This window comes from Piliocolobus tephrosceles, chromosome 13, assembly GCF_002776525.5.
Source record: "Piliocolobus tephrosceles isolate RC106 chromosome 13, ASM277652v3, whole genome shotgun sequence".
In the NCBI taxonomy this organism is placed as follows: domain Eukaryota; kingdom Metazoa; phylum Chordata; class Mammalia; order Primates; family Cercopithecidae; genus Piliocolobus; species Piliocolobus tephrosceles.
In genome coordinates this window covers 98,497,315-98,525,068 of record NC_045446.1, presented here as the reverse complement: position 1 = coordinate 98,525,068, position 27,754 = coordinate 98,497,315, and the positions used below count along the sequence as shown (strand labels likewise).

Genomic DNA, 27,754 nt, shown 5'->3' with positions numbered 1-27,754 from the left:
ATGCTATATTCTAATAATGATGCAAAGAAAATGATTTACAAGCTCAAAACTAATTGAAAACGGAAAAGTGTATGAAACACCTTTCACATAAGAAAAGAAGAAAAAAATACGTATTCCTACTTATTTCTATTTGCATAAGGAAAGTGAAAGGACAAGTTTAAAATTAAAAGGAGTTAGCTGTAAGGGTGTAGGTATGAACAAGACACACAGACATAGGCAGAAGCATGAATTCTCAGTGTGTGTGTGTGTGTGTGTGTATATATATATATATTTTTTTTTTTTTTTTTTTTGGGAGATGAGTCTCACTCCTGTTGCCCAGGCTGAAGTGCAGTGGCACGACCTTGGCTCACTGCAACCTCCACCTCCCAGGTTCAAGAGATTCTCCTGCCTCAGCCTCCTGAGTAGCTGGGATTATAGGTGTGTGCCACCATGCCCAGCTAATTTTTGTATTTTTAGTAGACGGGGTTTCACTATCTTGGTCAGGCTGGTCTTGAACTCCCGACCTCATGATCCACCCACCTTGGCCTCCCAAAGTGCTAGGATTACAGGCGTGAGCCACCACACCCAGCCAATGTGCAATTTTTTATCTTGATTTTTGAGTCATGTGATTATTCATTCCAAAACATTTTATGAAAAAAAAAAAAAAAAAAAAAAGGATGTGTAAGCAGCTTTTGTGAAGTAACAGCATATCCACAGTTAACTAAGACTTAATTATAATCTTCCTGAAGATGGAGGGACCCATGTACATATGTTAGTTTTTTCTTGTTTTTGTTTTTTAAAGAGACAGAGTCTTTTATTAATGAGTGGCTATTCACAGGTGCAGTTATAGCACATTACTGCCTCAAGTTCCTGGGCTCAAGTTATCCTTCTGCCTCAGCCACTTAAGTAGCCAGAACTACAGGTGTGAACCACTGCACCCACTCAGCAGCACCCGGATATTTTAAATATTCTATGTTCACAGCCTATGGCAGAGCCTAGCAAACAAACACTGTATAAAACAAGTACAATCTGCCAATTTGAAATTAACTTTCTAAAGGTTTCCGGGACAATATTCAATGATCTGGTATAGTAATAACTTCCACATGGGAGAAAAGAGATGGCAAGGAAGGGGAAGGGGGTGAACTTTATTTTATGTAAATCCTTCATATTTCTTTTACTGCTGGCTACAACTTAGAAATACAGTACATTCTTGCTCAGTTGTCCCCTGGATAAATAAGTAGACTGCAAGCTGAAACATGACAAGCTCCTGATACTCTTAATAGTAAAGATTTTAATGAATTGCTAATGTCAAATTTCAATTTAAGTACTGCACTAAGAGTAGCAATGCAAGAAATGTTTAGTTCTCTCATTAACATAAATATCCAACAATTGTAACCAGTATATTTCAGGTTCATTTGTTCTCCATATTTTTGGAATGTTTTTCTCAACATTCATTTTCCATCCCTAAAGCTATCTCCAATATCTACTTTTTCATCAAATGCTACTCTGAAGCTACATCAAATATTAAAATAAAGAAATGAGAACTGCTGTTCTATTTTTATAAAAAAGTTTTTACTGGTCCATGAAAGGTCAAATAGGAGTGAAAAGCTCTAAGAATCCTTCTTTTTACTTTACTTACATTGTTAAGTAACAATGTACTTAACAATGAAAAGGTATTTTGTTCTTAATACAAAATTTAATATTATAGCAGTGTTTCTCGGGTGTTTCTCACTGCATTACCCTGAAATCACTGTGTCAAAAGGGTGCTAAAGAAGTTCTTTAAAAATGTAAATCTACTTTATTTCGTTAATTCATTTTTTTATCTAGTGAAATGTTCACTTCCAGGGAATGAAGTAGTATAACAGCATAACAATATCATGTGTGACCACTACATCAAGGATGACAGAAAACTGCCAAGTTGAAGGCCACAAGGGCACATGCTAATTTTTATAGAAGTTTTACAAAGTCTCCAGTTTTAATACAATAGATTTAACATATTATCAAGTAATTGATATGGAAAGAAATTTATTAAGTTGAATCTGGAAACACCATCAATCTTTTCCAATGGTTAAATGGTGAAACAAACCTCAGTACATCCATACCATCGGACATTACTTAGTAATAAAAGGAAGAAAGCATTGATGCACACAACTTGGCTGTATCTCCATAGAATAATGCTGAGTGAAAAAAGCCAGTTCCAAAAAGCTATATACTGCATAGTTTTATATAAAACATTCTGGTAATGACAAAATTATTGAAATGGAGAGCTTGGGATATCTCTATCAACTACAAGTGAAACTACAATTATCTCAAAATACAAACTGTAATAATAACAACAAATCAACTAATATTATTTAGATCACCTCAGACCAAAGACAGATTTAAGTGGCATTCTCAGAAACCAGTCAATATACAGACTCCCCCAGCAGAGGAACAAATGAACAGAAAAAAGAAGAGAGTAGCCACAGAAAAAGAGGTGTCAGAGAAAACAATAAAGAAAATAATATACTTATTAATGAACAGCTAATGAATATTTAGATATACTTACGGACATTAAATTCTACTCATATGAATTCAAGATGGAAAGCTTACCCGATGCTTTGCCTTAATTTTCTTTCTATATTCTTCTTTGTCAAATTTGTCCTCTTCCTGAAGTCTTTCCTTTGCTTTATCTAAGTTGATACCACCGGTGTCATCATCGTCCTCAGCATCCTTGATGGCAGATTTCTGCATTTGTGGCCACTGCTGAACCAACTACAGGCAGGAAAAAGGTCAGTGTCAACAAGAAGTAGGGAACACCCCAGAAAAGCACTTCATTTTGTCTGATGATTCCAAAAAGGTGCAGATACCCACTTTCTGCCTTACAATCTGTATTCTTAAATATTTTAACCAACTTCAAGCCACAGAAGAGACCACCCTAGTCAGAGTAAAGTAACACTGCCAAACCCAATGAGAACAGGATTAAAAGAAAATTTCACCAAATAATTTGGAGAAGACAGTCACAGAATAGTGATGCTCCAGCATCTTCCCAAACAGCATTCTTAGTATCCTATTCTCCACACAACTCAGTTCAAAATTATCTGCACACAGCAGGAGTCAGGCTGAGTAGGACTCAGGCTGTACCTCCTTTGGGCTTCCCAGTGTGTTACTCTCACACCAAGTTCATTGCACCGCATTGTTTTATTATCCTGTTTCTCTCACTAGAATTAATCTCCTTGAGGGCAGTTGTATGTCTTGTTCATTTATCCTTGGAGCCCAACATAGTATCCAGCACTTATTAAACAGGTGCTCAAAATGGATCAATGAATCACATATCAACTGACATTACATATAATGACTGAAATAACTAACTGAAAAGGAGATAATCAGTTTGGGTTTCACAGGCTTGCTCAAATCCACATGATTTTACACACACAGTTTAGGGTAAGGAACAAGGTGACCTAGAAGATGGGGCACTGATCTAGGAATGAGGGGACCTGGCTAACTAAATATCCTGGTTTTTTCATTACTACGTAATGCTAAATAAATTAATCTCCGGATATCTGTGTCCCTTCCCGAAAAACAGAGGTTTATTTAACTCAGTAATTTCCAAGTCTAACACCACAAAACTCTATAGACAATTCAGACAAAAATAACTCTTATCTAATAATTAGTTGCCAGAAGGATTTAAATAACTGCCATTGTTTTGAAAGACTGCTAATTAACCTGCCGGCAAATGGAAACTGCAAGCACACACATCGCAGGTTTTAATGTCTCCTCTCTCCTCTGTGGCCACCATAACCATTCTTTAAGATGAGATTCCTACGGAGTCTCAACCTTTAGCAACCAATGGGATTGATAAATATCACTGAGTAGCCATGCTAGCAGTCACTGACCCTAAAGAGGCAATACGAGGGATCAGTTGTAACAGTATGAATATCATGATACTTGGCTCCTCATCCCCACTGCAATCAGAGGGCAAAAAGTTTATCCTTCTATGGGCTAGAAAAAAAATAAAATAATGGCATTTCTTTCAGAGCGTTAAGTCAGAAGTTTCACTATGGCTCACATCCACAAACATCTCCTATTAGCACTAAGTACACACTGAAACATTTTATAGTTGAGGATTTACATTCGTTTTGGAGCTAATTGGCATAATTTGTGCAGTTAAACTTAGTAGCATACTAAGGAACCTCATTACGCCAACAGCACTCATCTCATTTTACAGTGAACATCAGATGTCATATGACTATTCTAGTTTAGTCTGTTTCTCAGGTGCTGACCTCTTTTTCGTAATTCCATAAAGACTCATTATCTGTCATTTAGATAAGCTTCCTCTTCAACTTCCACCACCTTTGAATGACACACTATTTTGTTACTTTTCATGTGATTTATACACCCCAAAATAACATCCAAAACTTTAACTTCAAAATTAAAAGGAAACATACTCCATTGGGGAGAGGCTGCTTAAACAGTCTTTATGTTAGTGACGATGAGTATATAATGTGCTATATTAGTTAATATGAAAAGCTGTTCTTTTATTGAAATAGATGTTTCATTCAATCAATAAATTTTTCTGAGGGTTTATTATGTTAGATATCTTTCTAGGTGCTGGGGATAGACTAGTGAACAAAATCAACAAAATACCTTCCTCGCAAGAAGAAATGGAGTGGAAACTGACAATAGTCAAATATAGATTGAAGTCACAAAGTAAGTGCTGTGAAGAAACGTGAGGCAAGGTGAGAGAAATGAGGTTATGATGGAGGTAAGGTGCTCTGTGCTACATGAGGATAGTCAGGAAAACCTGGGCTGGTGAGAATGAGGCCATGAGATGATATTCAAAAGACCCTACCTACTATAACCACTCCTCAGGTAAGTCACTTGACATACTGGATCTATTTCATCATTTTAAAATGAAGACAACAGTTATGTAATAGCATGAACTTTTATGAGTAATCTGTGAGTGGTAACCCCTTCCCTATACTATGGGTATGTATTTACAATATGGCTTAGGGAAAGTTGAGATTAAACAAGGCACCTCTGTGTCTTAGGTTACTTTGTAAAGCAGAGAATTCCCTCCCATAGCCAGCCCAGCAAGATATATGCAAGTACAGCACTTAAAATTGAGGAAGTGCAAAGTAGAGGCCTGAGTGAAGCAAAAGAAGCTGTACCAAGTAGCTGTATTAGTATTCTCATGTCTGTTCCATAGAACATAATGTTCAATACCATGAAGAGAAAACCTTATCTTTAATAAAAACATAATTTGAAAGTTCAAAATCAACTCTGTGTCAGTATTACCAAGAAGTATCTCGGTTCATTGCCAGTAAGGCATCCTTGTTCACAGCAGTAGAGCTGATGTACAGCCTACAGTAACAGTGAAAGGAACGGCCCAGCATGCTGTAGAGAAACACTTACTCTATCATCAATGAGTGGTAAGTAAGCAAGAGAGCCAATCTCTCCTAATACTCCAAATGTACCTCAGAAACGAAATACTTCTAAAATCTTACCTCCCCTTCATCAGTAAATGTTATCTTCTTATTCACTTTAAAATTTCTCTTCATTACTTTTTTTGCTTCTGCAACTTTGGTCACTTTTTTCTTGATGCTGGATTTAGAAGGTTCTTTCTTCTGTGTGAGAACATACAAAAAACACAGATGATTAGGGAAATGACTGCTTTACATTAACAATCCAACTCTGGCAATACACTTTTCAGAACTGGGTGCATTTATTACTCATTAGCTAATGAGAAGCGTTAAAAACACTGTCCAGGAATAACATTATTTGGCTTATTAACTAAGAACTCCTCCCAAAACCTAAAAATTTAAACACGAATAGGAGGGCTAGCAGACCAATAACATTTACATTTTCTCTATTACTAGAATGGTGCTATTTGATAATATTTAAGGACTAAAAATTACATAATGTAATACATGAGCATAAGATAAATAAAGCTATCTTCCAGTCAAAATTTCATACATATCTTAAAACGTGAAGTTGCAAACTTAAGTTCTTAGAGTAGGAAAATGTATACTTGGAAAGCAAAATGATTGCAATACATTGTTTGCAACCAACATTCCTCCTCCAATTATAGTAATTTACCATAGGAACACAGTAAAATATCTGATGGCAATTAAACTGTGTCCAGGCCAAGCATGGTGGCTCATGCCTGTAATCCCAGCACTTTGGGAGGTTGAGGCGAGTGGATCACCTGAGGTCATGAGTTCGAGACCAGCCTGGCCAACATGGTGAAACCCCACCTCTACCAAAAATACAAAAAGTAGCTGGGCATAGTGGTGGGCGCCTGTAATCCCAGCTACTCAGGAGGCTGAGGCAGGAGAATCACTTGAACCTGGGAGGCAGATGCTGCAGTGAGCTAAGATCATGCCATTGCACTCCAGCCTGGGGACAGAGCAAGACTTTGTCTCAAAAAAAAAAAAAAAAAGCTGTGTCCAGAGGTGAGATAGAGGAAACACTTAACAGGATATAGTGATTAGGACCTAGCTTACAACCTAAAACCACTATAGCAAGACACTAAAAATTCAAAGCCACTGCTTACTTATGTTAAGTGAATGGTGAGCGGACCCCCTGAGATAGGGGTTGGAGAGGTCATAGCATAACCTGCTTTGATGAGAAAGTGACAAGACACAACCTGAGTCTAAGGATTTGGATTATCCTCCTCAAATTAGAGCTAGTATTACTATTGGTGGTACTTAACCCAATGCAGCTTCCATTAGACAGAATAAGAAGTCTTTGGTGCAGTAGATAAGAACGAAAATGTATTTGAGCTCAAGCTCTATCACTAATACGCTATATGAGAGTAAGTTACCATTACCCAACCTCTGGGTTTAGATGTAAGTTGAAGACAACAATAGCATCTATCTCATATGGTTATTGGGAGGATTGAAAAGTAAATGTAAAACATATGAAAAAGTATTCAAAAAAGGATGAGTTTGCGTCCTTTGTAGGGACATGGACGCAGCTGGAAACCATCATTCTTAGCAAACTATCACAAGAAGAGAAAACCAAACACCGCATGTTCTCACTCATAGGTGGGAACTGAACAATGAGATCACTTGGACTCGGGAAGGGGAACATCACACACTGGGGCCTATCATGGGGAGGGGGGAGGGGGGAGGGATTGCATTGGGGAGTTATACATGATATAAATGATGAACTGATGGGTGCTGACGAGTTGATGGGTGCAGCACACCGACATGGCACAAGTATACATATGTAACAAACCTGCATGTTATGCACATGTACCCTAGAACTTAAATTAAAAAAAAAAAAAAAGTATTCAATAAATCTCAAATACCACTTCTATATGTTGATTTTGTGCTACACAGAGAGATCAAGCCAAGTGCATAAAGGCTTACTTTGCAAAATACCAGACTTGCAGTCTCCCTAGTTGATTGATTTTTAACTCTGTACCATAGGGAATCACACAAGGAAAAAAGAGGAGGGGCCAATCTAGAACATTATCTATAATTACCAGAAGTTTTGGGAAGCAGTGCATTGGTTACAACTGCTACATTATGGTAATAAGTACACACAAAAAAGGCAAATCTTTTAGTAGGAGATACTAACAACGATGAATACATAAATGCTTAAAAATAAACCACCAAGGCCAGGTGCAGTGAATCACACCTACAATCCCAGCACTTTGGCAGGCAGAGGCGGACAGATCACTTGAGGTCAGGAGTTCAAGAGCAGCCCAGCCAACACAGCAAAACCCGGAGTCCACTAAAAATACAAAAAAATTAGCTGGGCATGGTGGCACACCCCTGAAATCTCAGCTACTCAGGAGGCCGAAGCATGAGAATCGCTTAAACCTGAGAGGTGCAGGTTGAAGTGAGCCGAGATTGTGCCAGTGCACTCCAGCCTAGGCAACAGAACAAGACTCTGTCTCAATAAATAAATAAGCAAAAAAAAAAAAAAAAACCACCATACAATTAAAAATAACAAATCTACTAAAATAAAAGACCTGTGCCAAGTTATCAACGTATTATATTTTTAGATAATGGTCATGGTTATGAAAATCTGCTAGTGCATCTGCAAAAATATTATGATTTAACTACAAGAAAGTTGTTTTGACGATGATGGTTCTACTACGCGGGTATTACTAAAACACCGACTTTGTATTTCCGGTTCAACATGAAAGTCATAGTATCTAGTTACATTTATTTCTCAGACCACAAATTACATCATTTTAGAAGTTACCACCATCTTCAACCTATATAAAGCTAATGAAAAGATCAGTTGCCTCTGAGGTAGCTTTTATTGTATCAGAGACACTTCATATGCTCTAATTGAGGCAGGAGAATAGGGTTTGGAGGCAGGAAACTTAAGGCTAATTCCTGCTGAATCAAGAAAAACACCAAGGTCTGGAGGCAGGGAACCCGAGGCCAGTTCTCCTACTTCCCACAGCTGGATCAAAAGGAAAACACCTGGGTCTGGGGGCAGGGACTGTAAGCCAATTAACACAAAGTTCCTAGAGCTAAACCACAAGGAAAACCCCCATCTCCCAACACGGAGTAACAAAGGATCAAAGGCTACTCTCCCTACAATCCCCCCACCCCATCACACCTCAGACGGAAAGGAAAATACCCTGGATTGGCCAAGCAGGGACCATCCCTTCATCTGCACATGGTGCCAATTCACCTCAGCCTTTAATTAGGCTTGGACCAAATCCTTCATCCAGATAAGGGGTAACTGATAGGAACCTCAAAAGAAGTACTTAAAACTCAGAAAACTTTATAACAGGACTTTGAGCCACTTGCTCAGGCCCACTTCCACCCCGTGGAGTGCTTTCTCGCCTTAATAAATTCCTGCTTTTTGCTGCTTCTTTCCTGTGTTTCATTCCTTTGTTATTTTGTGCATTTTGTCCAATTTGTTCAAAATGCCAAGAACCTGGACAACTCACTCAAGCCCCTCCTTCTGGTAATATAATCACTATATACACATCACAAGACTTCTATGAAAACAGATTAAGTTTTAGATTTCTTCTTCCCACTGGACATTCTCTACTTCCTCCACCTCCCGGGGTCTGTGACTCCACAAATATCACCAACTGGTGACAAAAGGCTCTACATTGCTGTGCCTACCCTCTCTCCACCACTATGCTTATTCTAAGATGTGTGACTATTGTTCTTCCTCAGTTAATATAATCCTCATTTCCTTATCTCACTTCAGAGAGCAACTAAGTTGTGCGGTAGTAAAACATCTAATAAACTTGTTCACCTAAAAAATAACCTGTAGGACCCCTGTGAAGGCAAGGGATTAACAAGACCCCCACTTCTGTCAGCCTAGTCAGTATTCCTACACCTCCTTTTCCTCACAAAGGCTTAGAGACCACCATCAACACAACCACCAGGGCTGGCGACTTTGTTACTGACTCCTACTGCATCTTCTTTGTTTTAGGGCTAGGACAATTCTTAAGGACCTTGGATCTCTCATCAGACCTCATCTAAAGACAGTGGCAATGCCGATCAAACAGTATAAACTTGAGGGATCATTGTAATATAAACGTAACATAGTAAATTATAATCACATAAACCAGTAAACAAAAAGTACTAGGAAAGAACCTGAGTAAACTTTCTGGGGTGATGGCAATGGTCTAGATCTTGATAAATTTGAGTTACACAGGTGTATATATTTGTCAAAATTCATCAAATGTTACATGTAAGATTTGTGCATTTTATTGTATATAAATTTCTATCTCAAAAAAGAGTCCTGTAAACAATATTGAACTGTAGTTAATGCCATACAAGCTGAAGTATATGGAGGAAAGTGTAATGATGTTGGCAACTTACTCAAATGCACTAAATAAAAAAGGATGGATAGATAGATGGATATTTTTGTGATAAAGAAAATATGGTAGATAGGTGCCTCATGACTATAACCAGCATTTGGGGAGGCCAAGGCAGGAGAATCTCTTGAGCCCAGGAGTTCAGGACCAGTGTGGGCAACTTGGTGGCACTCTGTCTCTACTAAAATTAAAAAAAAAAAAAATTAGCCAGGGTTGGTGGCACAGGCCTGTAGTCTTAGCTACTCAAGAGGCTGAGGTAGGAGGATCACTTCAGCCCAGGAGGTCAAGACTACAGTGAGCTGTGATCACCCCACTGCAATTTAGCTTGGATCAAAGAGCAAGGTACTGTTTCAAAAAAGCAAAGAAACAGAGAAATATGGTAAAAGGCTAACTATAGAATATGAATGGTGGAACGCTGGGCGTTTGGGTGTCCAAAAGTATTACTTCTTACAACTTTTCTGTACATTTGAAAATGTTCATAAAACACAATAGCCCAGTCTAGAAACAATGGGGGGAAAATCAGAAAAATGTTACCAAAAATTGTCAATGGAATAAAGGTCAGAAAGAACAATCCTGCAGAGTGGATCCTTAAGTGAGGTGGGTCAAGTTGAAGAGCTTTAGGGAAATCCATGAAACCACTAAAATTACAGGACAAAATGTAAAAGCATTTGCATCTCTGCCTTCTATGGTTTACATTGGTTTCTGAAAGAGTTGTGTCCTGCCCCCTTGAAAAAGTAAAACTTTTAATTTGTTTTAGGGAAGTCACTGGAAGAAGGAACAGAAATGCCCACGTGGGTGAGAAGAGGCTTGTTTATCCTATTTTCCTGTTAGGCTCTGGCTTTGCTCTGATACTCTAGAATGAGTGAAGACTCATTCAAAGATGCTGTGAATGTCAACACCATCCAAGGCATCATAGTACATAGTGAGGATGCAGCAGTGCAAGAGGGGTGGACTCCCAGCCTTCACGGAGCCCAACTCTATCTATGGAAAAATATATTAAACAACTAGAACAAAACATTAATTACAAATATAAGATCTTAGAAAAAATATATGGAATAAATCAATATGACCACCCTAGGTAGTCAGGGGTGACGAAAGCAGGTCAAGGAACTTCCTTTCAAGGGAGAGATGTTTGAATTGAGTGGCAAATACTAACACACTGAGGCACTGCCAGCACATCAGTGATGTGCTAAACACCTGTGCTGTCCACTGATGGTGTGTTTTACACATGGCTGACAAGACAGTCTTAGTTCCACGGCATTCTTTTTAATATTAACTTTAGCAGGTAATACATGCACATGTATTCTGTAAATTGTACCTAAGTTAAAAGGTTGTTTTTCAGGTCCTCTTCAGCAACCTCAGTTTCTCTCCTAAGGATCAAGTGCTGTTAGCAGCTTCTGTATCCTTCCAGAGAGATTCCACTCACATTCAAGTACAAAGGAAAAACATGAAGTTACTAAAAGAATTACCTCCCACAATTAAAAGCCTTGATTATATCTATTCATACACATGTGTTTTCATATATCCAGATTAAGTTTCTAAAAGTGAAAGTGCTCAAAGAGTATGTATAGTTAATTTCTGAAATACATTTCCAAATAACCCTCCCAAAGTTATACAAACTTACATTCCCACCAAAAATTTATAAGGAATTGATCTACCGCATCTGCAGCTAAGTATATTATTAGGCTTTATGTTGCCAGTCAACTAGGTGAAACAGAGTACCTCAGGGAAGTTTTAAGTTACAGTTGTATTATTTTACGTATGACAGAACATCTTTTCAAGGACATTATTTTTCTGTGCACCATTTGTATTATCTGCCAGTATTTCTAATGAATTCCTGGCATTTAATTTATCAAGCTGTGAAATCTCTTCATTCGTTAACAATGCTTCAGTAGTTTTCCACAGCCCATCATTTATATTTAGACTTTTGCCATACAAGGTAATCTTGTTATTTTGCTATGATTTGGTTTTTGTGAAGGTGAAGTTTTTAATTTTTTACATAATCAATTTTAGTAAATGTTTTCTGGGTGTATACTAAACTTTATAATTTTCCAACTAGAAGAATTTTTAAAAATAAATTTAACTTCTTAAAATGCAGATTTTACTGTTTTAGAATTTTAAAAAATGGCTCTTGGACAAGAAATAAAGTGTTAATACTTTTTATACTTCTATTCATTAACAAAATATAAAATATATCTACTATTAGGTAGGACTTATATTTTTTGACAAGATTTTGTATTATCGGTACAAGAATGAAATTTATAGCAGCCCAAAGAAGTACAGTGAAACATTAGCTGACAATATGTAAAACATCAAAATATGACTTTCATTTCTATTTGCACCTCTTCTCCGACTTCAAACAGCTAAAAGGAAAGTATCATAAAATACAAAATTGATAGTTACTCTCAATGTCCTGTGATAAGTGTAGAAAGTTACTAGAAATAATCTGGAAGATAAAAGAACTGCTGCCACCACCACCAGTCACAAAACCAATAATGGTTCTCATCATAAGGACCATGTTAGCTAACACTGGCTACAAGAAAATTCAAAATATAATCAATGAAAAAAAGCTACTTTAATACAAGCATTACTACTACATATCCTACAAAAGAAAATAAAACTATTGTTAAAAAATGGTATTTTAAATGAAAAGCAAAAATCACAGGAAAATAAAAGTTAGAATTAAAGACAGTACAAAGAAATGAAATTTTTATGTTTTCTTAAAGTCGCTCCCATTTGGGCCAACTAATAATTTATAATGAAAACCATTATATCTAACAGTGAAGTAAACCAATAAAATAAAGAACAGTCAACACTGGAGGAGACCTTTAAGATTACCTATTATAGCTGAAGCCACTCCTATGAAAGATAAGAGCATTTCTTTTTCTTTTTCTTTTTTTTTTTTTGAGACAGAGTCTCACTCTGACGCCAGGCTGGGGTGCAGTGGCACGATCTCAGCTCACTGCAACCTCCACTTCCCAGGTTCAAGCGATTCTCCTGCCTCAGCCTCACGAGTAGCTGGGACTACAGGCGCATGCCACCACACCCGGCAAATTTTTGTATTTTTTGTAGAGATAGGGTTTCACCATGTTGGCCAGGATGGTCTCAATCTCTTGACCTCGTGATCCACCCACCTCGGCATCCCAAAGTGCTGGGATTATAGGCCTGAGCCACCACGCCCGTCCCGATAAGAGCATTTAAGATTGATAAACACTGTTTCCCAAAAGTCCAAACATATTTAAATATACACATTTCTATTGGCTAAATAACCAAACTGTAATAGAACTTGTTTATGATTTAAAAAAGAAAAAGCAAGCCCACCTGCTATCAAAAAATAATGCCTCAGTCATCCTAAATCAAATGAATTCCAGTAATTCAAATATTCTCTAACTTTATGGTATAAATTAAGAACATACTATTTGATATTTTGTTTTAAAGCCATCTACACAATCTTTTCTTAATAAACTATAAACAGAATCAAAAACAAAAATCACATGATTATGTCAATAGATGCAGAAAAAGCATTTGACAAAATCCATCATCCCTTTATGATTAAAACCCTCAGCAAAGCCAGCATAGAAGGGACATACCTTAACATAATAAAAGCCATCTATAACAAATCCACAGCCAACATTATACTAAACAGAGAAACTTGAAAGCATTCCCCGAGAACTGGAACAAGACAAGGATGTCCACTTTCACCACTTCTATTCAACGTAGTACTGGAAGTCTTAGCCAAAGCAATGAGATAAGAGAAAGAAATAAAGAGCATTCAAATCAGTAAAGAGTAAATCAAACTGTCGCTGTTTGCCGATGATATGACTGTATACCTAGAAAATCCTAAAGAGTCATCCAAAAATCTCCCAGAACTGGTAAATGAATGCAGCAAATTTTCAGGATACAAAATTAAAGTCCACAAATCGGTAGCACTGCTATACACCAACAGCGACCAAGCCGAGAATCAAATCAAGAACTCAATCTCTTTCACAATAGCTGCAAAAACATAAAATAAAATACTTAGAAATATACCTAACCAAGGATGTGAAAAACCACAAGGAAAACTACAAAACACTGCTGCTGAAAGAAATCACAGATGACATAAACAAATGGAAACATATCCCATGCTCATAAATGTATAGAATCAATATTTTGAAAACAACCATACTGTCAAAAACAATCTACAAATTCAATGCAATTCCCATCAAAATAATTATTCATGGAGCTAGAAAAAAAAATCCTAAAATTAATATGAAACCATAAAAGAGCCTGTGTGGCCAGAGCAAGACTAAGCAAAAAGAACAGGTCTGGGGGCATCACATTATTCAACTTCAAACTATACTATAAGGCCACATTCACCAAAACAGCATGGCACTGGTATAAAAACAGGCACATAGACCAATTAAACAGAATACAGAACCCAGAAATAAAGCCAAGTACTTACAAAGATAACAAACATAAAGTGAGGAAAGCACACCCTATTCGACAAATGGTGCTGGTAAAACTGGCAAGCCACATGTAGGAGAATGAAACTGAATCCTCATATGTCACCTTATACAAAAATCAACTCAAGATGGATCAAAGACTTAAACCTAAGACCTGAAACCATAAAGATTCTAGAACATCAGAAAAACCCTTCTAGACTTGGCTTAGGCAAAGACTTTATGACCAACAAAAGCAAATGCAACAAAAACAAAGATAAATAGATGGGACTTAATTACACTAAAAAGCTTCTGCACAGCAAAAGAAATCAGCAGAGTTAAGAGACAATCCACAGAGTGGAAGAAAATCTTCACAATCTATATATCTGACAAAGACTAATATCCAGAATCTACAAAGAACTCAAACAAATCAGCGAGAAAAAAAAATCCCATCAAAAAGTTAAGGACATCAATAGCTAATTCTCAAAAGAAGATACACAAATGGCCAACAAGCATGTGGAAAAATGCTCAGCATCACTATCACAGAAATCCAAATCAAAACCACAATGCAATACCACCTCACTCCTGTAACAATGGCCATAATCAAAAAATAAAACCTAACAGATGTTGGCATGGATGCAGTGAAAAGGGAACACTTTTACAGGGCTGGTGGGAATGTAAACTAGTACAACCACTACAGAAAACAGTGTGGAGATTCCTTAAAGAACTAAAAGTAGATCCATTTGATGTACTTTTTATCCAGACGATTTGATCCAGCAATCTCACTACTAGTTATCTACCCTGAGGAAAAGAAGTCATTGCACGAAAAAGATACTTGCATACACATGCTTATAGCAGCACAATTTGCAATTGCAAAAACATGCAATCAACCCAAATGCCCACCAATCAATGAGTGGATAAAGAAATGTGGATAGGCCAGGCACAGTGACTCACGCCTGTAATCCCAGTACTTTGGGAGGCCAAGGCAGGTGGATCACCTGATGTCGGGAGTTCAAGACCAGCCTGACCAACAATGTGAAACCTCGTCTCTACTAAAAATACAAAAATTAGCCAGGCATGGTGACAGGCACCTGTAGTCCCAGCTACTCAGGAGGCTGAGACAAGAGAATTGCTTAAACCCAGAGGCGGAGGTTGCAGTGAGACAGGATTAGACCACTGCACTCCAGCCTGGGCGATGGAGCTATAGTCTTAAAATTAAACTGTAGTCTTAAAATTAAGACCCATCTAACAGGTACACAGTTTCAGATCTGAAAAATGAAAAACATTTTTTCTGTCTCAAAAAACCACAACAAAAAAAAAGGAAATATGGATAAAGCAATGCAATACTATTTAGCCATAAAAAGGAATGAAATAATGGCATTCACAGCAACCTGGATGGAATTGGAGACTGTTATTCTAAATAAAGTAACTCTGTAATGGAAAACCAATCAAATGTTCTCACTTATATATGGGAGCTAAATTATAAGGACACAAAGGCCTAAGAATGATACATTGGACTTTGGAGACTTGGGGGAAAGGGCTGGGGGTGGCAAGGGACAAGACTACACATCGGTTCCAGTGTACACTGCTCAGTGATGGGTATACCAAATTCTCAGAGAGCAGCACTAAAGAACCTATTCATGTAAACAAACACCACCTATTCACCAAAAACCTACTGAAATAAAAAAAAAATTAAAAACAAATAATAATAATACCACCACCAGTAAGTAGCAAATGTATTATGTTTGTGAAATTTTTGCAAGAACTGCAGTCTTAAAATTAAGACCCACCTAACAGGTACAGAGTTTCGGATCTGAAAAATGAAAAGTTCTGGAGATTGGTTGTACATCAATGTGAATATACCTAACACAACTGAACTGCACATTTTAAAATGGTTAAAATAGTAAATTTTATGTTATGTGTCTTCTACCACAAATAAAAATGAAATTTTAAAATTTAAGAGCCAATGAAAATAGAGCAACTTAAAATGTTATTACAGAAACGAAGTTTGTCTCTTCAGAATTCCTACACAAATATTAATTTGCTAAGACAAACATACCTGCTATAGCAACAGTCCTAAAATTACACAACACTAAAGGAGAAGAAATTTCAGCTGGAGGATGGAGAGCAGGGTGGGCAATGCAAGGAAAAGGTAGCAAGGGAAGTTGAAAGCATTCCCCCTGAGGATTGGAACAAGATAAGGATGTCCACTTTCACCACTTCTATTCAACATAGTACTGGAAGTCTTAGCCAGAGCAATGAGACGAGAGAAAGAAATAAAGGGCATCCAAATCAGTAAAGAGTAAATCAAACTGTCGCTCCTTTGCTAGACACAAGGAGGATTAAAGGCCCACAATAGAAATCAACTAAAATTATATGAAACAAGAATACTTATAAATTATGAATTGTGGAAATAATTTATAATGGTTTAAGAAATCTCATAGGATTTTTCTTCTAACAAAATCCATATTTACCAATCTTATGTTTTAAGATTTAATAGAAGGCACAACTATAGTAAACCTTGACCATATGCATAAGTTTGGGAATGTGGAAATTAAGAGAAAAATGAAAATCAGATCTGCTTCCACCACCCAACTGTTACTGGAATTTCTTGAGTGAACGGCTACTGCATTAGCCTGTTACACAGACTCTCTGCGTTCACTCTCATCCCCATTATAGTAAGCCCTGTTGGAATCACTTGTTTACTTCTGTGCTTTTTCCTAACAGATTGTAATTCCCATGAGGGTTAAGACCATTTTTATTCTATTTGTATCCCCCATGTATCACAGATAGGCCAGCATATAGGAAATATTCAATAATGATTGAAATAAGAATTAGTGAATAAACTACATATGGACTACTTCATTTACTGTTCAGAACAATTGTGAGTCAAATCTTGTTCCTACAAATTTTTAATTAGAAAACTAAAGCTTAATTCAGCAATTTGTTCAAGGTTATATAACTTCAAAGTATTTGACTCTGTTCATATTCTACAATGCATAGTTTCATTTCTGTTCAAAGTGCCTTAGAATCCTGTAGCATCATAATTTGACTCAATATTTGCCTTTCAAATTTCTATCAATTTAAGAATGTTTGAGAATTGCTAATTTGAGAAACTCCCATAGCTTTTTTCAACTTTAAATCCATGACCCACTATGAAAGATTTTCAGAGAGCAGAGCATGGCAGATGAAAGCCAATGAGTTAGAACTTGAGTGTTCCGGATCAAGGGCCTCTCAATGAGGTTGGACCCGGAGGACACAAAATGGAATGCGTGTGGATGTGATCTCCTCCATACAGAGCTTCCTCATCTGTGCGGCCCTGCTGCAAGTCACTGCTTTGATCTTAAAGAAATTGGGCAGCATATGAAAATTGGGCACCACATGTGACTGCCAGATATGAAGAACTTGGATACAGTTTCTACTCCTATCTGCAAATAAAGAGGCCCAGAAAGGTGTAAGAGACTCTTCGACTGAATGGACATAAAAATTCTACTTATTAAGAACAAGTTTGGCTCTCGTAACTGAGGTCCATAGCTAAAACATAGAACTATTTGGGAAGTACGAAAAGATGTCTCACGGTCATGGTATGCCCTTAGGCCTGTGATATTCAGCCTTTTGTGAATGTTAGTATAATAGTAAACAATGTCAAGCGCCATTTTCTGGCAAGTATTAATTAAAAGGGAACTATGTCTCTATGACAGCTATGTCTGTTTACCCTTATACTTCTATCTACAGTGTATTTGTGAACAGTCCCTTAGTTACACTGTATGAAAGTCAGCACACAACCACAATGACATTTAAGCACAGGACCATTCATCTATGTTTTTAATAAATGTACCAATTAAAAAAAGATTTTCAGACTTTATACATAGCTTGATTAGTTTTAAAAATAATTGTTCTCACATCCAAAAACCTTTTTAAATACTAAATATACTATTTCAAACTATAAGACCCCAACCCTAATTCTCTTCTGATCAGAATCACAGCTATTATGAAATTAATTTTTATGAAATACTTGACTCTTTATCTTGACACATCATGAATTATATCTAGAAAATCATTTAGAAATGCTTCCAAATGTGTATATCCTATAGATAATTCATATTTACTCCAAACAAAGTCCTACAGATAACTGCCTATATTTCCTATCAAAGTTACTCATTTGTCAAGGCTTGATTGGTCCTGATTATATTAAGACAAACTACCAGTAAATGTTAATCTTTTTTCTGCATGATTAATAAGGTCATGCACTACTATTTTCCTTGCGGTTTATAAATTGCAATTCTAATCTACAATGTGATGAAAATGGTTAATGAATACAAAGATATATTGAGCAACAATGACAACTATTTACTACGAAATATCCATGATTCATTTTTAAGTGACCTTAACAGGTGAACATGAATGAGAACAGATGATTATATCTTGCTTGTTTCCTCCCCACCCCAGACCAATACTACATAGATATGCAGTGATCTCAGTTTTGTTCAAACTTCCTTCTGGTTAAGGAGGACCATAAAGCAAAATCTCTATTGATACTGCCAATATGAACATTCTATACAATGTATTTTGATTGCTACATTCCTCCTTCAGGATTTCTGGTGCCTCCTTCAGGTTTAACTTGGAATACTTTTCCAGAAATTGCTTTTTAACCTAACAAACTCTTCCCGAGCATGTGTACCTGTCTCCTTAACTAATATCTTAAGGAAAAAAACTTTCAAATATATCCCCTATACAGTTTCTATTCCCCTCCACTGTTTCTCTCATTTTCCAGATATACATTCCCCCAAACCCTCATTCCAATGCCTACAACATATCTGTCTTCCCTTCCTCAATTTCTTGTTAGAATTAACATAAGTTTCTTAATTTTAAAACACCTCTTTATAGCATTTTGGCCTAATAATTATTTAAATTATTCACTGTGCCTGCAATTAGTATAAATAACATGTGAATTTCTGTTCTTGACCCAAGCCCTATCTGACTTTCCTTTCATGCCATTTTCCTTACTTAAGCCTCATTCCCAACTAAGTCTCATTCCCAGCCAAGGTTTATGATCATGCTCATTTATTTATTGGCTTAAATGATTCCTTCTACCTCTTTGAACATTTATAGTGTTACAATATTTAAGGGAAAATCCCATAATTTCCTATTTACTACCTTAGGACATTTTCTTTGGTTTGTTTAAATTGTTCAGGCCATTTACCGTTGTTTTGCTGGCTGGGAAATATGTATATTTGCTCTACACCATGACCCTCGAAAAAAAACAAAGCCACTATAGTGACAAAAATCTCAGCTATTTCCTGCTGTTTAACAAAATTATGAAACCACTCATATTTTGCTGTAGGAATTCAATTTTTAACATGCCACTTTTAATAAATATTTCCATATTAGGAAGCAAGCAGCTGGAAGCAATTTAGAGAAACGGTGCCTGACACATTTTTCCCCTCTCTTTTTAGATTTCTAGAACGACAGTATTGATTTCATTTTTAACTTGTGTCCAAATTGGCTATATAAATTTCTCATCTCTCACAGCTTTTGGAATTCTTCTAGAACTCAGAAATTTTATAAGCTACATAGCAAAAAATAAAAATAAAAGGGCCGGGCACGGTGGCTCAAGCCTGTAATCCCAGCACTTTGGGAGGCCAAGACGGGTGGATCACGAGGTCAGGAGATCGAGACCATCCTGGCTAACATGGTGAAATCCTGTCTCTACTAAAAAATATTAAAAAACTAGCCGGGCGAGGTGGCAGGCACCTGTAGTCCCAGCTGCTGGGGAGGCTGAGGCAGGAGAACCCCGTGAACCTGGGAGGCAGAGCTTGCAGTGAGCCAAGATCTGGCCACTGCACTCCAGCCTGGGCCACAGAGCGAGACTCTGTCTCAAAAAATAAATAAATAAATAAAAATAAACATAAAAATAAAAAATAAAAAGCAGTAACATTAAAAGGAAAGGTAACTTGTGTCACATGGTCATTTGGCTAACAGGGTTAAAGGAAACTGACCACATAGGGGAGGCAACAAGGCAATAATGAACTAAGTTAAAAGCCCCAGGACAGGACAGGTGCGGTGGCTCATGCCTGTAATCCCAGCACTTTGCAAGGCCAAGGCGGGTGGATCACTTGAGGTCAGGAGTTCGAGACCAGCCTGGCCAACATAGTGAAACCTCATCTCTACTAAAAACACAAAAATTAGCCATGTGTGGTGGTGAGCACCTGCAATCCCAGCTACTGGGGAGGCTGAGGCAGGAGAATCACTTGAACCTGGCAGGCAGAGGTTGCAGTGAACCAAGTTGCACCACTGCACTCCAGCCTCGGACACTGAGCAAGACCCTGTTTCAAAAAAGAGTCCTGGTACAGAAATCATGAAACTATTTCAAACAATATGACACTATGATATACTTCTCTTAGCTTCTACCACCTTCCTTCCAAGTGATACCAGAGACTCAGCAAGAATGTGCCAGTAGCTAATTTAATTAGAATTTGTTTGAACAAAATGGGAGAGCATCAAAATAACATTCAAGATGTTTCACTGTACATTTGACTGAGAATTCCACAATTGGCTCCAACACCTATAAGAAAAGCATACTACTTGACAGTCTGGCTAGTGTGGCTTAAAGCAGAGTTTCTGTAAGTTCATTTATCATTAAAGTCTAAACAAACAAATGCCATATAACACTAGCTATTCAGTGAACCACCAATTTTTACAAGTATACAAAAACACACACATGCATGTGCATCTATACTATCTATAACCCTGTTAGCCAAATCATAGAGAATCTCTCTATGATTTAAAGCCTTCACAAAGAACTACAATAATGGAAGAAAGATATATGCTAAATTCAAACTGGGTTTGGTACCTGGTTGCCATTTGTTGGTACCATTTTTAACACAGTATTTTAAGACATTTAAGAGATGTTAAAGCTGTCCTCTTGGCCACCCAAAAGGAGATCATCACTGTTACGTCTGACATTTTTCTACAATGACTTATGTTATTAAATCCCAATACACACATAGGCTGTATGTTAACAGAAAGTGAAACAAGCATCACTGCCACAGCCAAGCTATGTTCACAACTACCACGTGCAGTAAAGTTTCCAAGTTCTACCTTGTATTGTATACAAATATTAGCTAAGCAGAAAGGACCAAGTGAAAAGTCAAAGGCTAGCCTATGTGTACTACGTTTCAACAAAAAAGTGCCAGGATGATGTCCAATATTATTCAAAATTGGATATTCTTACACATACTATTTGTAAAACTGTGGTGTGCAAAGCCACATAGTGGTGATTAAAAAAAGAAAATACTGGAATCATTACAGAACTTGGAAGAGTAAAAGGACCCTCCAGGATCACCTAGAGAAACACCACCTACCCACTCCCAATCCCTGGAAAGTCAAGACAGAATTTCAAGATCACATAGACAGTATCAGCAAAGTCAGGGCTAGAACCCCAAACCCTCCAAACACCTAGTCTGTGCTCCTACCCTGACACTGTATATAAGAATATCTTATATTTCATCTTAGCCAAATGGCCGAGAAGCAATATATAACAGTATCTCCAACGGAAACACCTTAGAGCTAGACCTTCCTCTGTGAATCACAGTTTTCCTAAGCAATACTGAGAGACCTCATAAAATAAGAAGAGTGGATTGACAGCAAATGTTCTCTTTAAAATGAAAAGAATCCTTGAAGGAATTTATTTTTTAAAGTGTAATTTTCAAGACAGCGGGACATCCCACTTCACAGAGGGAACCTTCATAGTGCTAGTGATTTAACAGAATTAAATATGAGTGATGTTGAGAAAGGCAAGAAGATTTTTGTTCAGAAGTGTGCCCAGGGCCACATGGTGGAAAAGGGAGGCCAGCACAAGACTGGGCCTAATCTCCATAGTCTCTTTGGGTGGAAGACAGGTGAAGCTGTTGGATTCTCTTACACAGACACCAATAAGAACAAAGGCATCACCTGGGGAAAGGATACACTGATGCACTATTTGGAGACCCCCAAGAACAACCTCCCGGGAACAAAAATTATCTCTGCCGGCATTAAGAAGAAGGCAGAAAGGGCAGACTTGATAACTAATCTCAAAAACGCTACTAATGAGTAATAATTGGCTACTGCCTTATTTATTACAAAACAGAAATGTCTCATGACTTTTTTATGTGTACCATAATTTAATAGATCTCACATACCAGAATTCAGATAATCAATGACAGAATATTTTGTTCGGCAGTCCTGATTTAAAACTAAGACTGGCTTGTGGTTAAATGAGTATGTTGGTTTTTTGAATTTTAATAGTAATTCCAATTCAGTAAATGCTAACACTACCCCTTCGAAAGATATGATTTGATTTCGTTAGTAATGTTCAACTTTTCACAAAGATGAATGCCATCTTAAAACTTAATAGAGATTGGTTTTATATTTAGATTTATATAATGGTTACGTGAATATATTGAAATACTGGGGAAATTCCTTCACACTGTCTCAGAATCAAGCAAGATTCATCTGTGTTTCATGTTCATTTGCCTCTTAAAGCCAAGAGTTGAAGATAAGGTAGCAATGTCTACTTTATATTTTTGGCCTTAACTATGCCAATCTAATTAGATTCCTTGTATCTAAAATGATTCCTTTTACTTATTGAAAGGCATTTTAGTGTGGTTTATGTGTAATATCAAATAAAGATAATTTAACACTTCTCACATTTTTTAAAAAGCGTTTTCTTTTGTTCATAAAAGGACCATAGAAATGACTAAACCTGGCCGGGCGCGGTGGCTCAAGCCTGTAATCCCAGCACTTTGGGAGGCCGAGACGGGCGGATCATGAGGTCAGGAGATCAAGACCATCCTGGCTAACACGGTGAAACCCCGCCTCTACTAAAAAATACAAAAATCTAGCCGGGCGAGGTGGCGGGCGCCTGTAGTCCCAGCTACTCGGGAGGCTGAGGCAGGAGAATGGCGTAAACCCGAGAGGCGGAGCTTGCAGTGAGCTGAGATCTGGCCACTGCACTCCAGCCCGGGCGACAGAGCGAGACTCCGTCTCAAAAAAAAAAAAAAAAAGAAATGACTAAACCTGACCTCTAATTTCTTCTCTCTCAAAAGTAGATCTCAAAAGTAGAACATATGACGGAAAGAAAAAAAAATACTCTATCCCTCAATGCTCTGCACTACTTTACAATTTCCATCTGTCCCCATTAGCCATTAATCATTAAAAAAAGTTTGACAGCCATTTACAGTTGTTAGCAGATTTTTGCTTATTAGTTTTTTTCCTATCTCCTACCTTAGAATGAGTCCCTGCTTGTTCGTTAGTAAATCGTCACACTAAAATGCAGTATTTTCAGAAATACAACCTCCAATAAAAACAACTGTATATCAATCCGCAAATAATAATTTTAATAAAACTTTTACTAGTCCCCAAACTCCATGCTGCATAATCAATGTTTTAAAAATCATTCTCCTTCCTACCATCCCAGACAGACTAGAAAATTTAAGACCTATCGGCCAGGCACGGTGGCTCACGCCTGTAATCCCAGCACTCTGGGAGGCCGAGGCGAGCGGATCACGAGTTCAAGAGATCGAGACCATCCTGGCTAATACGGCAAAACCCCGTCTCTACTAAAAATACAAAAAAATAGCCAACTATGGTGGTGGGTAACTGTAATCCCAGCTACGCGGGCGGCTGAGGCAGGAGAATGGCCTGAACCTGGGAGGCGGAGCTTGCAGTGAGCCGAGATGGCACCACTGCACTGCAGCCTGGGCGACAGAGCAAAATTCTGTCTTGGAAAAAAAAAGAAAAAGAAAGAAAAGAAAAGAAAATTTAAGACTATCAATATGCTTGAAATTCTTCCCCTAACAGCAAATTTATGTGAGGATTCACCGCTGAATATCTTGAGATATTTGAGACTTCTTATCACCTTCTATCCTCAGCCCTTTGTTGATGTTTCTCATGATATTTCTTACACTCTACTTGTGTTTTTAAAAGCTTCTTTTACTTCATCCCTCTGAAACACCCAACTCCCTGAGGGAATGAGCTTTGTCATACTCATCTTGTAATTCCTTGAGCAAGCACATACACCACGCTTAAACAAATCAATAATTATTTCTGGAACTAAGTTGAGCTTGGGCTAATCAAGATCAATTTTCTTTGAGAATAACACTCAAAGACTCTGAAATGCATTCTACTGTTACCTATTCTGATATCAGTTTGCTTAAATAGCACAGAAATAAGCATATTTCACATTTAACTTGACATGTATTTGTTGAGAAAACTGATCCACAGGCTCTAGGCAATAAAGTCTGATGTGAGAAGCAGACCAGTTTGAAAACACCGGGAGTCACTGTGGGCAGCCTAGACCATGAGCTGGAATCACTCCATCATCCTCTTCCCAGCAAGAGAGGCTGCAACCACGCTCGACTTCTGATAGGACCATGGCTTCCTCCCTCAGCAAGGCAGACCCAACTTCCCATGAACCTCAAAGTCTCCACATGCCTGACAGCTTAATTTCTCAGATGACTGCAGGCGTCCACAACTATAGCGTCTGGTTTGTAGGATTATACACTGATACGTTTGATAGGCCACTTACTCTAAAAGAAGGGAGAACAATAAGGGAAGGGATATCTCAAGTGGAATGAAAATCTATGCTGTGTCTAGCAGATTGGCAAAACTCCGGGAACCTCCTATGTGGAATAAGAGGGAAACAGGGAAACCACCTCCTTCCCCTACTTGATCCTGGCTTTGTAAACATTCCCTTTTCCCAACAAAGTGTATTCCTTAATCCATGCCATATGCCATTGTGAAATTTCTCCGGATCTCTGATGACAAGTGCCAATCCAGATGGGACCTACCTGACAAATCTAAACCTTTCAGAGTTTAGTGAATAGTAGTTAATAACAGATGCCATGTGCCAAACACCATGCTAGAAGTTTTATATTTCATTTACTCAGCACAACCACCCTTTTGAGGAACTGCCTGCATTTTACAGATGATGAAATAATTATTCAGCTAAAAAGGACAGAAGCATGCTCTAAACTCAGGTTTAGCAAACTTCAAAATTTATCTTCTTGAGCTTTGAAGCTGTACTCTTCTCAGGCCTCCACAATTCCACTGATTGAAATAAACTTTAAGAACACTGCCTGTAGGAAGATCAAGTCTACTCCCTAAATGTTGAACCCTATAATCTCCCTCAGAAATAGGCGTACAGTTTCTACTTGAACAAACCCTTTGACAGAAAATTCACTAAATAAAACATGTTGTACTGGGACACCTATTCCTATTCTTCTTGTATATTTTTTAAAATAATTGTATCAACGGAAAACTACTGTTTTTACTTTTTTGAAAATATGTGTCATTTCCAAATGAAACAGGCAATTTATATTGGTCAAAATGCCAATCTAAATGTTTTCTTCAAGTTCTAATATTACCCTCAAGAGGGCTATGCTGGTACTGAAAGCAAAGACAAATTGCATTTTCTTCTGTTACTCTAGGAATAAGACAATAGTAATTACAAGTAGAGGTAAAATAAAGCTAGGGGAAAAAAACAGGAAAAGTAACACAAGTTCTGTGACAAGCTTCAGTGATAACTATGGGCCAAAAGATAGCGTGTATAGAACAAAACAGACATGGAAAAAGATAGCTGTACAGAGCTAAGACAGGTATAGTTATTAAAAAGAGAATGTGAAAACAAAGTCACAAGAAAGGAAGGAACAAGGAAGAGCAAAAACTCTATGAAAACAATCTCCTCTCATGTGTTGCAAAAACATCGCACCATACTGCCAAGTCACTCTCCCCACCAACAGAACCCCAACACCATCACCTTTAAATTGGGAAAATAGCATAATTACACCAACAATGGTAAACTTTGAGAATTTCTTAAACAGATACTAACAAGACGCAAAATAATTGCCATCCATCTCCCAAATATATTCTCTAATACACCAAAAGAATGTCTGAGATACAAAACTACAAGTGATAAGTCCCCCAAAAAGGGGCATACTGGAACATAAAATCAATCTTTGGCATTCAGTGTGGTCATTTCCAAGTTAGTATGCTATTCCTAACCAGTACTGTTCACAGCATATTCTACACTGTTTCTTCTCCAAGCACTTTGGTTATTTGCACCATACAATAATTTAAAGGATTCAGTTGACTCACTAATAAATGAAACATTAAATAACTTAATGATGATCCTAATAAACGATTTTCCTCAACTAATTCTGAATACATTCAACTTCAATCAAATGAAGTAAACAGGTTGACTAAAATTTTCTATTAAAATGCAATTAATAGTCTACTATTCTATTAAGATTCCTGGAGTTACATTATGAAACTCACTCATAATTTGCCTCATTCCAAACCTAAGAGGTTAAATGTCAAAACTTCCTAATAAAGACCACAAATTACCAAATAAGAGCTTGGTCACAATAGTTACTGTGGTCAGCTATTTGAGAACCTCCAGGAAGCCTCATTTGACTAAAGCACGCTATATAGTTAATTTTCAACTTGCTTTGGAATGAGCCTCACATTTTAGGAATAATTAATTAACTGCCTCTCACTGTTCTGTCACTAGAAAAAGACCTTCACCTTGATAATGGTGTTGAAATAAACTCTACCTTACTCGGAAGCATACATGTCCATTGGTGAGGGTAGGGGACACTGACAGGAGGAAATAGGAATGTGTGTGAATATCTAATCAGTTTCCAGAGTTGCTTTTCCCTGAGCTACAACGTGGCATCCTCCTTCAGTTTACTTTAAAGACAGGTATTAAAACACTGCTGTATAAAATTCACTATTTTGCGTTTCACAGGACAGTTGTTGAAATAAGAAAAGCTGTGCTTCTCCAAAGTAGCAGAATGTTGTCTCCTTATAGACAAGATGTTCTTTTTGTTTTCGCAGTCAAGACTTCAGAGGCAAATGCCTGATCCACATTTAACAACTATGTAAAATCTTGTATGAGCTGCATATTAAGTTTCCCACCAGTCATTCCTATTCTATCTGTACTTTACATGCCCTGCTGTTTTCTATTTTAATACATTTTAAAGCACTTTATAAGCTACTTCAAATTCCTTGTAGGATTAGGAGGAATAAAATACGAACTACAAAGAATAAAGGAAGCTCAGTCATTTATTTAACGAACACTGGCTATCTACTCTACTCTAAGTACCATTCTAGACACCTGGGGTACAGTAGAGTTTGCATTCTAGTGAGGAGACAGACAAATATGCACATATGTCAAGGAGTTTTTAAATGTTAGAGACAACGGTAAGGCACTAGGGAGTAACTGGGCAGAAGGTAACAATTTTAGAAATATAGAGAAGGCCTTTCTAAAGAAGGTGCAAAGATCTAAAAGAAATGAAAGATGAACTCATGCAATGATCTAGATAAAGAGTTCTAGGTGGAGAAAACAGTAATGCAAAGGCCCATAAATGGAAATTAGTTTATTGTTTTCAAGAAACAAAAAATTCAGGATGACTGGACTAGAGTGGGCAGGGTGGAAGGCGATAAGAGAAAAAAGACACACAGGAAGATTCTGTATTATATAAAGCCTCATAGGACAGAGTCAGGAGGTAGATTTCACCCTGAATATGAA

General features: G+C 37.4%; 2 protein-coding genes across 2 annotated transcripts in view; one reads left to right on the top strand and one right to left on the bottom strand.

The window, feature by feature from the left end:
- Nucleotides 1–27,754, bottom strand: part of DDX10 (DEAD-box helicase 10) — a 278,514-nt gene that overhangs the window by 98,369 nt on the left and 152,391 nt on the right. Inside the window, exons 14-15 of the mRNA XM_023208194.1 lie at nt 5,466–5,585; nt 2,572–2,733 (exon numbers count right to left, since the gene is read on the bottom strand). Of these exons, the coding sequence (XP_023063962.1) occupies nt 2,572–2,733; nt 5,466–5,585 (282 nt within the window). The remainder of the gene's footprint in view (nt 1–2,571; nt 2,734–5,465; nt 5,586–27,754) is intronic.
- On the top strand, nt 21,962–22,279 carry LOC111540111 (cytochrome c-like). Its single transcript, XM_023208196.1, has one exon. The coding sequence runs from the start codon at nt 21,962–21,964 to the stop codon at nt 22,277–22,279; it is 318 nt and encodes a 105-aa protein (XP_023063964.1).